Source organism: Cicer arietinum, chromosome 6, assembly GCF_000331145.2.
Source record: "Cicer arietinum cultivar CDC Frontier isolate Library 1 chromosome 6, Cicar.CDCFrontier_v2.0, whole genome shotgun sequence".
NCBI lineage: Eukaryota > Viridiplantae > Streptophyta > Magnoliopsida > Fabales > Fabaceae > Cicer > Cicer arietinum.
The window spans coordinates 17,333,762-17,351,864 of NC_021165.2; the positions used below are offsets into that span (position 1 = coordinate 17,333,762).

General features: G+C 32.7%; 2 protein-coding genes across 4 annotated transcripts in view; one reads left to right on the top strand and one right to left on the bottom strand.

Annotated features, from left to right (window-relative positions):
• Positions 1-4,528, top strand: part of LOC101509426 (probable E3 ubiquitin ligase SUD1) — a 7,275-nt gene extending 2,747 nt beyond the window's left edge. Inside the window, exons 4-11 of one of the 3 annotated variants that reach the window (XM_004505190.4) lie at positions 1-620; positions 706-917; positions 1,009-1,359; positions 1,532-1,692; positions 1,775-1,938; positions 2,043-2,189; positions 3,060-3,580; positions 4,144-4,528. In XM_004505190.4, coding sequence (XP_004505247.1) covers positions 1-620; positions 706-917; positions 1,009-1,359; positions 1,532-1,692; positions 1,775-1,938; positions 2,043-2,189; positions 3,060-3,563 — 2,159 coding nt within the window. In that variant the 3' untranslated portion in view covers positions 3,564-3,580; positions 4,144-4,528. Of the gene's footprint in view, positions 621-705; positions 918-1,008; positions 1,360-1,531; positions 1,693-1,774; positions 1,939-2,042; positions 2,190-3,059; positions 3,957-4,143 lie in introns of those variants that run through there. The other 2 variants (XM_012717118.3, XM_004505191.4) reach the window with 2 other exon arrangements.
• Positions 4,529-11,278: 6,750 nt separating this feature from the next.
• LOC101505043 (polyadenylate-binding protein 2) lies at positions 11,279-17,199 on the bottom strand. The gene is made up of 9 exons (XM_004505347.4): positions 16,523-17,199; positions 14,451-14,569; positions 13,666-14,322; positions 13,504-13,581; positions 13,328-13,417; positions 12,429-12,566; positions 12,123-12,296; positions 11,836-12,039; positions 11,279-11,730 (listed from the first exon to the last, which is right to left on the bottom strand). Exons 1-9 carry the CDS (start codon positions 16,797-16,799, stop codon positions 11,488-11,490), a joined length of 1,980 nt encoding a protein of 659 aa, XP_004505404.2. The 5' UTR covers positions 16,800-17,199; the 3' UTR covers positions 11,279-11,487.
• Between the last annotated feature and the right edge of the window lie 904 nt (positions 17,200-18,103).

The following is an 18,103-nucleotide window of genomic DNA, read 5'->3' on the forward strand; positions in this document are numbered from 1 at the left end:
TTTCCCTAGCAAATATTACATTAAAAAATGCATTAACGGCTGTTAAAAATTTATCATCTGAAACTCAAGAAAGTGGGTCAATTGGTCAGATTGCAGAAATGCTAAAAGTGAATGCAAGTGAATTGCGTGAAATGTCAAACAACGTAAGCGCATCTGTTTCAGCTGATCTCTTGAAAGGAGGGTCAATTGGAACTTTCAGGATTTCTGATGTTACTACTTTGGCTATTGGATATATTTTCATATTGACTTTAATTTTCTGCTACTTTGGCATTGTTGCGTTAATTCGTTATACAAAGGGTGAACCTTTAACTACAGGAAGATTTTATGGTATTGCTTCTATAGCAGAGACAATTCCATCTCTCTTCAGGCAGTTTTTGGCAGCAATGAGGCATTTGATGACCATGGTAAAGGTTGCTTTTCTATTAGTTATTGAACTAGGGGTATTTCCCCTGATGTGTGGGTGGTGGCTCGATGTATGTACCATACAGATGTTTGGGAAGACAATGGTTCACAGAGTCCAGTTCTTCACTGCATCTCCTTTAGCGAGCTCATTGGTCCATTGGGTTGTAGGGATCGTGTACATGCTACAAATTAGCATATTTGTCAGCCTTCTGAGAGGGGTAACTTCTTGCCACATGATATAATGCATAAAGCTTTGATTATATTTTTATGCATTATTACATATATATTTGTTTATAATGGCAGGTTTTGCGGAATGGGGTTCTGTACTTCCTTCGGGATCCCGCTGATCCAAACTATAATCCATTCCGTGATCTGATAGATGATCCTGTGCACAAACATGCTCGCAGGGTTTTGTTATCTGTTGCAGTTTATGGGAGTTTGATTGTTATGCTGGTCTTTTTGCCAGTTAAACTTGCAATGCGGATGGCACCTTCTATGTTTCCACTTGAAATATTGTAAGCTGGCCCCATAAGTAATTTTAGTAGTTGACATTATGCACAGAACTCTCTGTTACAGTTTTTAAAATCGATTGCGTATATTTTGCAGGCTATCTGATCCCTTCACCGAAATTCCAGCTAACATGCTTCTCTTTCAGATCTGTATACCATTTGCTATTGAGCATTTTAAATTGAGGACAACTATTAAATCCCTACTTCGGTATTGGTTTACGGCAGTTGGTTGGGCACTTGGTTTAACTGATTTCTTACTGCCTAGACCTGATGAAAATGGTAATCAAGAAAATGGTAATGGGGAGCGAGCTAGGCAGGAAAGGTTACAGATTGTGCAAGCAGGGGTACACGATCAGGGTATGGTGCCATTTGCAGGTGATGATTTGAACAGAGTTACTAATGCAGATGCTGGAGAGGATTATGACAATGACGAACAATCTGATTCTGAGTGAGTTCGTTACAAATTAAAATCCTACACTTGATTTATGAATAATCCAATATTGCATTTGTTTCCATCTATTTAGTTACATACACTTTTTACTGGAGTCATCAGTTTCTTTATTAAGCATGTTTTTGTATTACTATGTCACCCTCTGATTCGATATTTGCTATGACTATAGCAGTTATGCCTTTGTGCTTCGCATTGTTCTTTTGCTGGTGATTGCTTGGATGACTCTCCTTGTCTTCAACTCTGCCCTGGTAGTTGTACCAATATCTCTGGGAAGGATACTTTTCAACTCCATTCCTCGTCTTCCTATAACTCATGGCATTAAGTGCAACGGTAAGCAATTGGTTGAACTGCTTTCATTTGTCGGTGGGCTTTATAACTCTGAATTTGTTTGTTATCTTATTTCTTTTGTTAGATCTGTATGCTTTCATCATCGGAAGTTATGTGATCTGGACTGCTGTTGCTGGAGTTAGATACTCAATCGAGCAAATTAGGAAAAGGAGGACTTCAGTTCTGTTGAACCAAATATGGAAGTGGTGTAGCATTGTTGTTAAGAGTTCTGCACTTTTGTCTATATGGGTAAAGATGATTCTGGTTGCTGATCATGTTACTGAACCTGACCTTTGTTAATGCATAAATTTTCATCTGCTATGTTATGATCAATACCTTCTTTTTTGTTTCAGATATTTGTCATCCCAGTGCTAATTGGGCTTCTCTTTGAGCTTTTGGTCATTGTGCCAATGAGAGTTCCCGTGGATGAAAGTCCAGTATTCCTCCTTTATCAAGACTGGGCATTAGGCCTTATATTTCTCAAGATATGGACTAGATTGGTAAGTTTGTTTCCTTTATTATGAGCATTTCCTCAGTTAATCTTCTCTTTATTGGCTTTAACTATTGTATGAAACCTTTACCAGCTTGTTTAAATACTTCAAAATATATAAATTAAATAATGAATGTTATGATGTTGGCAATCTCCATTTTGCTTTTGAATATATGGTCTTAGGTTGTACTCAAGTAAACTACTATATGTATCCTGCTGCTTTGTTATCGATAAAACAAATTCCTGTATAGTGAAGAAAATTTCATGAATTCGTTCCTTTTTATTCAATTGATCCATGCTACCAAGACTCAGTTTTATCTTAGTTTTGACTACCTAACACATCCCTCCTCTTTTATACGGGCTTGGGACCAATTATGTAAAGCTTGGCGTCAAAGCATGAAATAGGCAGTATATTATCCCAGTGGCATTCTCATTTGGTGAGACATATGACTTGTTTGTTAGAATCTATAATTTATTTTGCCATATATGATGCGTTTTGTCTTTCTTTTAGTAGGATATTATTTTACTAATGATGTTATGATATTTTACCATATATTTTGTGGAAGAGTAGTGTTATTTGGACATCAGATTTGGGACACCGTATACCGACACCATATAAAATACAAGCAGATGAGTGTGTGCAGAAACCGAGATACAACCTAGGGAGAGAATTTTTTTACTAAATAAATGAAAATCATACATAAATACAGTGTTCGACATCAATTGTGATGTCCAAATATCTTTTCTGTTTATGGAAAGAGTTTGTTGAAAAATTGTCACTGGTCATGCATAAGTAGGTTATCTGTATCCCCAAGGTTTGCTATGACAATCAACTGTATTCATTTATGTTTTTCTGGTATTGACTTTGTTCATTTATTAGGTTATGTTGGACCACATGATGCCTCTAGTGGATGAAAGTTGGCGAGTAAAGTTTGAGAGGGTGAGAGAGGATGGTTTCTCCAGGTTGCAAGGCCTGTGGGTCCTACGGGAGATTGTACTTCCAATCATAATGAAACTATTGACAGCATTGTGTGTACCATATGTGTTGGCCAGAGGTATGTTTCCGGTGCTTGGATACCCATTGGTGGTAAATTCTGCTGTCTATCGGTTTGCATGGTTGGGATGCCTCTCTTTCAGTTTCTTGTGCTTTTGTGCCAAGAGATTTCATGTCTGGTTCACAAATCTCCACAATTCAATACGCGACGACCGATATCTTATTGGCCGGAGGTTGCATAACTTTGGAGAACATGTTGTGAAGGCAAATGAAGCAGAAACTTCTACAGGAGTGCAGGATACTATTTTAGTGGGTACAAATTTAAATCAACAAGATCGTGATGCAGATGTTGGACTACGGTTGAGGCGCATAAATCAACAGGCGGGCTGAGTGAAAATCATTGTCAGGTAGGAAGGAAGGAAACTCTAGGATATGTTCAGTCTCTTGCTGGCATGGTTCTTCCTGAATAGCTTATGTGACTGTATACACGTGTGTTGTTGGATATTATAACATTTCTTGTCATGGCAACTGTACTGAAGTGGAGATAAATAGTTTGTGCATGTTACTTAAATAATTTAGCTAGGTAATAGGAGGAGGATAATCAAAATGTAGAGCATTTTTGTTGTTGATGCGTTGCAGTTGCAGGTGCATACTAGATAAATAATTAATTAAAAGTTTATTGTTGTTGTTAGTAAAACAAAAAATTTATTGTTGTTAATCAATGATGTTTATAGGAGGTGTTGTTTTACTACGCCTAATTTATGTGCAATAGATTATTTTCAATGTGCATGTTGAGAACTAAATTTGTGTTAAGTTGTTTATTGTGGCTTACAATTGTTGCATAAAATTTAACAACATTCACTTATTTTTTTTACACTGATGCAAAATATTTTTGGTTATTATGAACTTGATTTTGAGTTTTGTAATTGACTTAACTTATTTACACTTTTCCTTTCCCATTCCCTCCCAGCACATACTAACTCCCAGTCTCCTTGCACCTCCCTCCACGGTCATGACAGAAGCGACCATCTCCCGTTGCCCTTCATCTTCCCCCAATCCCAACTGAGATGCAAGAGTTGGGGCCACACGTCTAGATGGTTGGATGGAAGAGGTATGACCAGTTTAATGGAAGAGACAAGTTCAATGACCGTGATGGATCGACAATAACTGATCTTTGCCTTTTTATTCACATGTGAATCAACTTTTTTCTTTCTTGGTTTGATTTTAATATGTGAATGTTTTTTTTTATTCTTTATATTGTAATACGATATTGGGTTGAGAATTTGTGAATTTGGTTTTGATTTTGATTTTAGTTTGTGAATCAATTAATCTGATTTTGTTCAGTTTTGTTATCAGAGTTTGTGAGTTAGTTGTTCCCCTCTTTCCAGTTGCATCTTCACCACTTTCTTATCTTGAAATTGCTTTTTTTACTACAGTCTTAGTTATGGCAGACAACAATGTTCATGGTCCAAAAACTAAATTAAATTGAAAGGGTGTTCTTGCGCGTGAGATTAGCGAATTCAAGTTTGGAATAGGATTCATTATGTCTTATGATAAATGCAATTAACACAGTTTGAATGTCCCGATTGCTTGAGTAGTGGCACGTCCTAGCTCTGATTTAATTTCATTGCCAACTAAAAAACAATGATGTAAATGTTTTCCTTTTTTGTTTGCTAAGAGTTTAAAAACAAACTTCGTACACACTATAAATGTGGACAACAAATCGAATGTCATAGCAGTCTTTTAATATTTCAGCCACATTTAGACTATGTAACTAATTTTCTTTAAAACAATCACAAAACTTAAGCATTTTGTTAAGTGGTTAACATAATCATTTTTGGTTACACGGAGAGAATAAAAAATAAAAGAAAATTGACTACGTCTTTAGAAAGAACACGTCAAGAGTATCAATAAATAGTAATGTTGAAGATAAAGTAGAGTATTACTCTTGAATGGGGATGAAAATAGACAAAACCGTCAGTCAGGGGCCTATGGTCTGATCAACTTATGGTTTGACCTGACTTATTTAATAAAAACGTTAGGTTTGAGATATTTTTAAAAGTTATTTATTTAAATAGGTCAGACTCATTCTTATAAAAAAACCTATTATACCTAACATGTCGATCTATGTATATTTTATTATTTATTAATGTTTATTATTATTATTATTATTATTATTATTATTATTATTATTATTATTATTATTATTGTTATTATTATTATTATTAGGCTTAATTGTACTTTTGATCTTTCTATTATAGGTGAATCGCGAAAGTAGTTCTCCCATTTTGTTTGTACCCAGTTTTGGTCCCTCAAATAGAATTTGAGTCCAAATCATGATGAGTTGTCATATTTTTAATGACGTGTCAAAAAAAAGGTGATGTGACAGATGCCTATGTGGATAAGGTTGAATGAATATGTCATATAATTGAATGAATAAGGTTGCTTTCATATAATTAAATGACCTATTAGAGCATAATAATGCATCTATTGAATGCACATTTTACAACGCTTTTTCAGAAAAGCGCTGTAATAGGTGCATAATAATGCATCTTTTACAATATTTTTTCAAAAAAACGCTGTAATAGGTACATAATAAGCGCTGTAAAAGGTGCATTCAATAGATGCATTATTATGCACCTAATAGAAAAAAGGGTGATGTGGCAGATGCCTATGTGGATTAAAGTCATTATTATATTATTTCAAATTAAAAAATATAATTTATATTTTTTTAAACTATTATTATATTATACCAAATTTTAAAATAATTGTCAAAATTAAAGTTAAAAAAAAACACTTAAAATCATGAACCTAAAAAGAGTTCAAGCTCACGATTTCATTAAGTTCATGATTTTAGGTGTTTTTTTTTTAACTTTAATTTTGACAATTATTTTAAAATTTGGTATAATATAATAATAGTTTTAAAAAAATATAAATTGTATTTTTTAATTTGAAATAATATAATAATAACTTTAATCCACATAAACATCTGCCACATCACCCTTTTTTCGACACGTCATTAAAAATATGACAACTCATCATGATTTGGACTCAAATTCTGTTTGGGGGCCAAAACTTGACAAACAAAATGGAGGGACTACTTTCGCGATTCACCTATAATAGGGGGACCAAAAGTGCTATTAAGCCTTATTATTATTTCATATTTTAAAGTCTATCAATTAAGCAATCACTCAGTAGTCGTTCAATATTCGGTAGTTGTTCCATATTCGATAGTTGTTCAATTAGACAATTACTTAGTAGTCGTTTCATATTTGTTTGAGAGGTAATAATGAATGCGTTTGTTTCAGGAAAAAATCTATTTTTTGAAATCAAAAATTATGTTTTAGGGTTTAAAGAGTGTTTGTTTCAAAGTTTTTAAAAATCATTTTGTTAGAAAAATTATTTTTTGTTTATTATACATAAATATGTACATTGGTATTGGTATGTGGAGAACATCATGTAGTATGAGTAAAACATCATGTAAATTGGTATGGATAGAGCATGTAAAGTTGATATGTGTATAGGGACTAATTATAGATTCATCTTTTTTTTTCTTAAAAGGTTGTTGCAGTGCGTTAGTTATTATTTTATTAGATTTGATTATAATTTTTTTAGTTTCCTTTTTATATAAGGGCATAGTTTACCCTATTTAAAAAAAATGTAAAATATAACATTTAAATATTTTTATGTGAATAAGGCTTTTAAATAGGCTTTCAGGCCAGACCGAAAAAAAAATTATGATAGACCGTATGTCAGACTTAAGTCTAAAAAATTAATGGTAGGTCAGACTCATGGCTTTCAAAGTCTAGTCTGACTTGGCCTATTCCCTCCCATACTTTTGAATTATAGTCAGAGAATTCAAGCTACTCGTTCTCATCTTCGTTAAAATATCTGTATAGACAGTCTCTTCCTAAAGGATGTGGTAGAGAGTGATCAACCAATCTCTTTGCATGAAATTCCTAATGATCTCAAGCAAACTTGCATAGTGATGAACACATTCGCATAATGATGAAATTGAGGAATACCTGTAGCGACCAATTGAACCACATGAAGCAAATCAAAACAACACAAGACTTTTCGGGACATAGCTTGTCACCATAACTGAAGTCCTACTAAGAGCGCTTGAATTTTTGCATGAAGAATATTGGATCATCCGACACTTTCATAGATGATTAATAGATATATCAAATGTGAGAATTCATTAACCACTATTGTACCACATCCTATTATGACACATCATCAAATAATGTGTCACTTTATACAGTATTGCCACCTAAAAAAAAATTAATGTGACACATTTAAGAAGCACTCTTCCACTATGCATATTATTTTATACTTGCAATTTTCTTTAACAGATCTTACCATTACTCTTTTAGCATCTAATATTTTGTTGAAGTATTCATGTGCCATGAGTTACAAATTAAGATAGAGTGAATATTAGATATTCGACACTGATTTCCCCTCCATCATTATTCGTAACGGGTTCTTCCTATGATCTTAAATTTTCAATTAATCTGTTGGATCCTATTAAAGGTTTCTCAAGAAATACATACAAGACTACAATTAATGGAAGTTATTTTATATCGCATATTGTTTATGTTTGTCTGTAAATAGAAAGGCAATGGAATATATGTTTCGATCCCTATGCAACTCTTTATATGCTCATTTTATATGCTTTTAAAGTTTTTTTCTTTTAGATACGTAAAAAGTGTTTTGCATTTTTTTAATTTACATCTTTGAGTTTTAATTCTATTTATATGCTTTGATATATTTGTGGGCAATTGTTGTTGTTGACATTTATTCTAAATACATTAGTTTTTTTTTTTTTTTTGTCTAAATTGTGCTTATATTTTATTATACAATATATTATGTGTCATTCAATCTATTTGTCGGATATATGTTGAAACTGGAGACAAGTTTCTAACATTAATACACACCTCTTAAATTTTGGTGATAATATGAATAAGTTATACATTATTATATTATACATCATATTTAGACATATCGAATCAAAGATTGTAGTACTTAACTTTTTAAGAATTTCTCATATGAAGAATAATAAATAATTCATATATATGAGATAAACATATACGATATTTTTAGTTTCTATGATTGTTTAATTTCTTACAATTGAATATTACATAGTATTCTCACAGGAAAATAATATATATAATGTTTTAATAAAAAATAGCTATTTCTATTGTGATCTATAAAATATACAATTTTATTTCACGTCACATATTAGATAACTAAAGCTAATATTTAAATCAAATAGAGTGATATAATTTAGAATTAATTGAAATATAAAATTTTTTAGATTCAATTTGTATTGTTTATCATGTCTTTTCTATTTCTTCTTATAATGTCATCGTTGATATAGACATAAAGAAAAATTTATATGTTTTCTGAAATATTGAATTTATTTTGTATAGTTATATACTAAAAAAATATTTAAATTGTAAATTGTTTTTTTTTTTTGGTACAAAATAATAAATTGTTTTTGTACTAGAAAAAAAAATCTAAAACATGTTTTTTAAGCATTTTTTGCATTCTAAATTTGTTTCGATACACTAAAATTGTAATTTATAAATAATATGTGTACTCTTCAATCCACCAAAACACTTTTTATAATAAAAAAATCATGAAACCTTAAGTAGATTATTGTCAAATTATATGTATGATATTACACAATATTTAAAAAAAAATTATATATTTATCTGCAGAACGTGCTAGTCTTTATCTAATTAATCATAAATTTTAGGTGTTCAACACGTAGATTTAAACGCATAAAAATTAGATTATTTACATTCAAATTTTTTGTTAGTGAAAAATTAGGTCGATTGGTAAGTGAATAATGTTAGGCTTTCAAATAACCCAAGTGTGTTAAATTTTTGGCAATTTTGCATTGGTTTTAAAAAAATCTGAAGAAAATATTTAATGCATTTAAAATTTTGTGATAACCATTAATCACTTGTGGATCAAATTTTTTTCTTAAATAAAATGATAAATTTCACTATAACTAATTTATATTATTGTAAAATTTTACGTTTAAATTTGAGATAAAACGATCAATTTAATAATATCGATATTTCTCTTTTAATAATATAATATTTGTCAATTGAATTACAATTTAAAGACAAATTTATTTAAAAATACTAATAATTGATAATAATATCATACATGTGACCTTTTGTATTTTATGAAAAAATACGTTGAATAGTTTGGATTTTTCTAAGTAAAAAAAACTTTGTTCTAAAATGAACCTGATCTAAAAGTAGACCCCATAATATGACTATTTGCAGTCTTTTTTTTAGCCATTCAATAAACCTAAACCTATTTTAGTTCAATATTGCTAATGTTATATTCGATCTCGATTCTCAATTAATAATAGACTAATAATAATAGAAGAATGCAATAAATTTAAATTTGATTTATTATATTTTAGTTTTGTAATTTTTTATTATATTGTTTAGTGTTCATCTTTTGATTAAAACTTGTTGGTTGACTTCATTAGGAGACAAGTTCATATATTAAATAGGTCAGCTCTATACACAATTAATTCTGAAATCTTTGATGTTATGCCTTATTGTATTGTTTATGACATTTTAAATAATATGATATAAATTTGTTTCCTTAAAAAAAAATCAAACAAACAAATCAACGTCATTACTCATGAGTATGACTAAAGGCTAATATATTTGTTTTATATTGAGTAAATTTTTTTAACCTTAAAATAAGTTTAATTCAAATATTGGAATAAGAATAATAAAATTAAAATAATAATAAATTGCGACATTTTTTTTATACATTGACAATACACATAAAAATTTATCCGGTCAATTTATGAGAGAATGAAATGCTAATTAACAAAAATGTACTTTTAAAATTAAAAAAAAAAAACAATTATTTGACATTTTTTGTTTTAAAAAATATAAATAATTATTCACTTCAAAAATATATTATCATATTTTTTTTTGTTTTCCATAAATTTCCCTCCACTTCATATAATTCTATTTAAAACATATTAGACACTAAATATAGATATCACTAAATGTGGGTACCTCGATGAAAGCACAACATACTTAACAATAGAATTTAAAGATAAAAAATAAACAAATTCTAAACTTCTACCCTATTGCACCCCTAATTTCGGATCAAGTTGTTTAGCATTAAAACTCTATCAAACATCTGATAAATAAATTTCAAATTGTATGCTCTTAGAGTTAAAAACCAAACATAATAAACAACTCTATCAAACATCTGATAAATAAATTTCAAATTGTATGCTCTTAGAGTGAAAAACCAAACATAATAAACACCTCATTTAAACTTCAGTTGTACACTTGTATGCTCTTTTAATTCCTCTTTCAAAACTATCAAAATTAATTTAAATTTTAAAGGTGTAAAATTAATTTTGACATAACATTCGAGTAGATTAAATGTCTCAATAATTAATTCCAAACTTGAAGTTAAGATTTAGAGGTTTTAAATCTAACATATTGTTCAACATGTAAATATATTTTAACATAAATTATTTTGAAACAACTCACTTTTAAATAAAATCCATTTATTCAAGATCAATTTTTAAAATCCAAACATATAGCTTGTCTACTATCGGCGAATTCAAAACACTTTTTCATGCTCTGCAAAACACCGGCAGAACAACATTCTAACAAATCCCCTCCAAAAAAATTTGATAAATTAATTTGAACCAAAGTAAATTAAATTTTCAACTAAAATACGCTCCCAGAAAGAAAGAAGTTCAAATCTGTCAAACACACAAGAGGTGTGTATCTCTTTCTTTACTTGCTAGAAACATGATATTGTCTTACGATGTTTCGCAGAGTCGTAAATTTACCCCTGCTATGATTCCGACCACAAACAAAATTAGCTTCTAAACGACTGAACAAACTAGGGTCTAGAGAATGATGCCATCCAATGGTCGAAGAGAAGCAGGGTCATCTAAGAGAAGAAATACATGTTCAATTTGCTCGTTCCCAACACAACCCAAGGTAGCACAACAACAAATTACCATCATTATCGTCTCACAGATACTCGCATCATTTATCTAAATAAAAATCATTTCCCACCCAAACTAGCAATCAGACACACAAACAAATGATTTAAAGTACCAAATCCAAGTCACATAATAAATATCAGCATCCAAGCAGGCCTTCAACCCAAGGAAGGAGATCGAAAAACCAAAAGTACCTAGTCTAATAAAACAGGCTCAATCTGAAGAGTGGATAAAAACCAGTGCCGAAAAGATAAATAGTCAATCACCAAGGAAGTAAATCCGAGTATAATAAATATCTTAAGAAACAAGGCTTTCATTAAGTGATAATGAAGACAGCTGATCAGCAGCACCGCCAGCCTGCTGTTGTGCAACATTCCTAAGGACGTCCATTGCTTCTGCCACCTTCGCTTTCAGGGCCTCCGGGGACTCAAGCAAGTGCAGAACTTCAGTCTGGTCCATCTCCAGAAGCATGCCAGTAACTTTGGCGGCATTGTCGGGCTCCAATTGCTCCACTAGGGGGTAAAGATTCTCACCGAGCATCTGCAAGTATACAACCAACCAACAATGGTTAGTTAAGGACGCTAAAACGCAACAAATGCAACTTGTAATAAACTCCAGGAATTGTTAATATAGTGACAAGCGTACCGTCCTCTGCTGCTCTGGAGAAGCATTAGCCAGATGCGAAGCCAAAGCACCAATAGGAATTTGTTGGGGAAGAGATGCATCACGAAGGGGAATCCCACCCACATCATACGGAACAGAAAACATGCCTCCAGCTACTCCAGGCATAGGACCATCAGGCATGCCCCTACCAGGAGGATAACGATACACACGCCCCCTAGGGAGCATCTATAAATCCCAAAATAAACATGTCAGTGATCAAGAAGAAAAGATGAACCACAATTATTAACACAGGATAGAATTCCACCAACCTGCTGTGGCATAAGCGGAAGTGACTGCTGGGACTGCTGGCCTGCACCTCCACGTCTTCCGCCAGGACGCTGCCCCTGTTGTCCCTGTGGAACCATTGGCACAAAGAAATTTGGCCCAGGAGCCCCTCCAGGCCTCATTCCAGGAACAAGTTGTTGCTGATACCCAAATCCAGGCTGAGAAAATTTGCAATGATGGACATAGAATATAATGAAATTACTCCATAACATAAGAACAAATCAAAGGAATGATATCAAGCTTCATCCATGATTGCGATTGCTAAAGTTTAAAACAGTATACTGGTTTACCTGGGAAGGAATGATGGCAGGAGGACCTTGACCATAAAATATTTGTTGACCCATACCAGGACCACCAGGGGCGTACATAGGCATGCGAGGAGCAACAGATGGAGGCATTGTGACAGGACGCATTTGAGCAAATTGAGCCTGCATGAAAAAAAAATGAGCCCAATATAAATGAACCTTTTTATGGTCTGCTCAACTCAATAACGACACAACACAATCTTATCTGATGACAAAACAAGACACATCACCATAGCCCATAATCCCAATCGCATAAAAATGAGAAAGACTGCCTGCCAACAATTATCCTAAGAAAATATAGCCTAGACATGAAATAAAAATACTCTAATCATCTATCTATCCATCTGTATATATATATAGCTCCATTTATGATCAATATGTTTTAAGATAACTGAATGAAACAGAAGACGGAGCGTGTGGGAGGCTGCATGTGATGGATGAACTGCAAAAGTTTAACCGTGCATTTGTATTACTAATGTTTTATAATCAAAACAATCATGGATTTTAAGTAGTAAACCATAAAATTATAAGAAATCAAGTAGGAGAATATTTTAAATCACCAATAAAAAGACCATATTATACATTCAACAAAACAAGATAACTAATCCTAAATTTTAACAATAAGTGTGCCAAAAAAATTAGGTCCTTAAAAATCTGCAACAACCGAAGTCCGCTTTTTAATTGTTGATGCCTAGATGAATTAAAAACAAACAAAACTAAAGACATCTCAAACTGATTCACAACAAAACCATCCTATATTTTGGACCAGTTCACATATTTGCACCCACAAGTGCAACTTATTTTTTATAGTATGGGGAGTCAAAAATAGTTGCACATACAGATGAAAGTTGGAAAGAGGTCTTATCTAAAAACAAGACGCATACCTGCAGCCTAGCTCTCCTATCTTCTTTCCGCTGGGCCAGAGTCACATACAGAGGTTTGCTTACCACCATTTTGCCATTCATATCCATGAGCTACAAAAAAGTGGATAGCACAGCACAAAAATCATTTCCAAACTAAAAATCCACCTGAGTTTAATCAAGAATACAACATTACTTACTGCTCTAGATGCCTCCTCAGGAGTAGAGAATGCAACAAACCCAGATCCTCGACTTATGCCATTGGGGTCTCTCATTACCTTTAAATGAAAAAAGAAAGCAACATGTAGACTATGTAGCTAACAAATATTTAGTGAAAAGCCAATCAAATCAATAAGACATACCTTGCAAGAGGTAATGGCACCAAAAGTGGAGAACAGCTCCTTCAGTTTTTCATCACTAATGCTATCGTCCAAATTTTTGACATACAAGTTTGCCCCTTGATATTTATCTGCAGCTTCTTTCATGCTCTGCTCAAATTTAAGTTTCAGTTCATGCTCCCTTTCAGATTTCTTTTGAGCTTTTCCCACATACCATTCCTTATCATCAATTTTTTTCCCATTAAGAGCCTCAACAGCCCTAGCAGCATCATCAGTACTCTCAAAGTTTACAAAACCAAAGCACTTTGATTTCCCATCCCCCTCCCTCATTACTACAGCACTGGTAATTGTCCCAAATTCACCAAAAATCTTCTTCAACTCATCATCAGTGGTTGATTCTGACAGATTTTTCACAAAAACATTGTTGAATTTCACCTTGTCAGTTGTACTGTCTCTCTCTTGCTTGCGAAGAAAGGGTCCCACATAAACTTGCTTATCATTCAACAGCATACCATTAAGCTTTTCAATAGCTTTTTGAGCGGCCTCCTCATTATCGAATTGTACAAATCCATAGCCTTTAGATTGGCCAGATCCATCCACAGCTACCTTGCAAGAAAGGATATTTCCAAATGTAGAAAAGGTATCATGTAACGCCTTATGGTCAATTGCCTTGTCCAAATTCTGCAATAAGCCGTAAATTTGAAAGATGTCAACATGGATAACAAAGGACCAACGAGAATATGCAATCCAGAAGCTTAGCACGATTCTTTTCATTACCAGACAATGTGGAAGAACCATGATAACCATACCTTAATAAATATGTTTCCTTGACCACTTTTGCGGATACTGGGATCGCGGTGTGAATACATAATACGAATGGGCCTGTTGATGAGAGGAGTGAAGTTCAGAACATCCAATGCTCTGGCAGCTGTATACAAGCAGCACATATATTATGAACATCAGAAATACAAAACGTGTGGTTACCACAACAGCAACAAAATAAAAGAATGTATTAGTCAATGGGTACAAAATACTAATTAAGTGAAAATCAAAACACAAATTTTTAATGATATGATGACAGATAAGGAAAATACTGCTGTATGATACTCTTTGCCAGTCACTCAATAAATATAAGATTGACTTTAACAAAGAACACAACATTCTATTAATTTTTAATATTTCACATGATGTATTAATGATAAATTCATCTTACTGTTAACAAATAGAGTCATCAGCAGACCAGTACTCATACTTTATATGACAAGTCTATAACAGAATAGTAAACACAACAAGAGGAATACAAAAAATGCCAGGGGCAGATAGTCAAATGTTTAGGAATAGAGATAGTAATACATAATTAAGTTAGGTTAAAAGATTATAAAGTGAAGTCACAAAACACAAGTTAGAGCTCAGCCGCAAGAGAGCGATATAACGAGAAACAAAAACATAGTTTTCCTATACCAAAAGCCAAATATAAGTATGCAACCCATCCCTTTCAAAACCATTAAAATAAAATTTTAAACCAACAAACTACTCTAATTCCATAAAAACCTTATTTCAAAATTAGGTTTCCAGAGAGAAAGTTATGCTTGCTTAATGTAAGTCATACATACACACTATATATGCAGGCCTTCGTCTGGTTAGTAAAATTTGCAAAAATAGCTCTATATAAATCTATTCAAAATACTCCTATTTGCTAAGCAGTCTCCTAGTGAAAAACTCAGTTACCCTGGAGGTTACCAGCATCACTTATTGTGTTTGATGTAGTGCTACCACAGGAATTCTACAGCAGTATTACATTAACTATTACAGCAAACACTACTCAATAAATATCCTTTCAACATGAAAAATACAAATTACAACGTTATATCAGATTACTCGATCTGAGTAGTGCAAGTGTCTGTTGGCTAATTTATTAAATTAGTGGTATAAAGGGAAAAGGCAAGTAAAGTTACTTTTGAGTAGTCATTAAGTAAAGTAAAGTTTCTTCTCCGGTATAAAGTCATTAAGTCAACAATCACCTAGACAAAGATTAGCTTTTGACATCGCATGCAAAGTTAATTTTCCTCAAAGACAATAAATAGCACAGATACAAGTTTTTGTGAATTCATTCCTTAAACAAATTATATTAGCAACTATGTGTATCTGTTTGTACTGCAACAGACATTATCAACATTCATGAGCAATAAAGTCTCATCAGACTAATAACAACCATAATGAACAACAACCGTGCTTGCCGAGGACTAGTGTTTTAACTATAGCATAGCGGAAATTAATCGTCTGTGATATGCTATTTAGTACAAAGTGTTGTCAAACAGGTGCTCTTGCAGCACTATAGTGTACCGGCAGCACTATAGTGTACCGGAATTTGAACCAAACCGCTATTTTCTGCATTCTACAATTGACAACTCTGCCGAGGGCCAGAATAGCCCAACCTTACTTTAAAAAAATAATAAATAATGATACATTGATAACTAATCCTGCCAGCAATTATATGTACTAACAAATAGGCCAATGAATTCTACTACATTTCTTTTTAGTTTTCAGCGGTCTTTATACTTTTGGTTTAACCAGAAAAGGCAGCATAAATAATCAAACAACTACTATAAAAACCTTAACCCATTATGGATTTAACAACAATTTAGATATGAATCCGGCCACCAAAATACACGGATAACCCAACTACAGAAACTAGTGATACAGAAGTAAGATTAAGCCTTTCTTCAACAAACCCATATCTTAATCAAACAACCAACCCAAATTTCAGTTAACCGTCAAAGCTTAAACATTTCCAAAGTAACTATCAGTGAGCAATAAGAGGAAATGAAATACGAAAAAGCAGAAAACAAGAAACAAAAAGGAAACAGCAAAATTGACTAACCATCTTGCGGGTTGCTATAGTTGACATAACCATAACCGAGTGACCTCCTAGAGGTCAAGTCCCTGCAAACCCTAACAGAAACAACCTGACCCACTTGGTTGAACAAGTCATACAGTTGCGAATCTGTGACATTCGGATCGAGATCCCCGACATAAAGCGACGTCGTCACGAATTGGTTTCCACCGGCACCAGCAGCCGCCGCCGCTGCGGCCGCAGCAGCAGCCCCACCGTTGGGACCTTGCATCGCATTCTGAGGCGGAACCTGAACCTGAGCCATCTCAATTTCTCAACAAAAAAATTTGATCAAATTTTGTTTTTGTTTTTTTTTTTTTTTGCAAAACTGTATCCCTAATTTTCCCCCTTTCTGAATTTTTTTTTTGTCTTTTTTTTTCTCTTCCCCCTCCTCTTGTTATTTCGAACAATGAAACCCTAGGAAGAACAGAAAACCTAGCTAGACTCAGCGAACAGTAGATTCATAAAATTGAACAATAGAAACACAATATTCGCAGAAAATTGTATAGTTTTTTTGAATTTTTGATATGAAAAAAAAGAGGAAAACGAGGAGAGGGAAGGGAATGGAAGAAACGGTAATAGATACGAAAAAGATAGGAAAATAAAAATATAAATTAAAATTGAAGCGAAGAGAAGAAAGAAGGGGCAGAGCAGAGCACTGCGGTGAGAAAAGGAGTGAAAATATGGAAGTGAGAGAGTATATAGGTTAGAGAGAGAGGGAAAGCGGCGGGTTTGGGTAAACCCTAGCACAATCCAGTAATGAGATCTGAACCGTTGAATGGGAGAGAGTGTGGGTCCAGAGGGTGGATATGGTAGATAAGGATTGGGAATGTGGGAAAGCAGAAAGGAAAGAGTTGTTTCAAAAGATTCCAAGTCAAAATGACGCAGAACGGTAAATGTAACCGGTAAAAATAACGAAGAAATAAATGACACTAACACACCTCTTTTGTTCCAATTTTAAGTCACTTAAAAAGATCGAACATAAGTTGGGGATTCGTAGATTCAGATTCAATTTTATCAGATTATCTAAAATTGACTAATTTATAGACTCAATTTTGATTGATTTTTGTATTGGGTTAGAGGAATTTTGAGTAGTGTCACTTTGTTTATCATACAAGTTGATTGAATTAGGTGATGACTTTTTTTTTATGAGATGTTTATTTTATTTTATTTTATTTTATTTTTGTTTATTTTTTTTAACTTAACTTTTTAAGAAAAAATATATTCAATTTTTAATATTTTTGTCAATGTTTGAAGAAGTTTTCTTCAAATAGTTAATTTACCATAATTGTAGTGTGATAATTAAGGAAAATCGAGAGATTCATCATAAAAAAATTGATCAGATTCAGATAATCGTATGTCTATTTTTCTTACATGAACACGACTGCTCGAACTCGTATAAATTTACATTTGTGAATTTGTGTGGCCACAACCCACTATATTTATATTTGCTATCAAATTATAACGTTCGTGTTGCTCTAGTTCAATCGAGTCAATTGATTATATTATGCTCTAAAATTTAGTGTGTAAAAAATCAAATTAGAAGGAAAAAAATTATATAAATATATA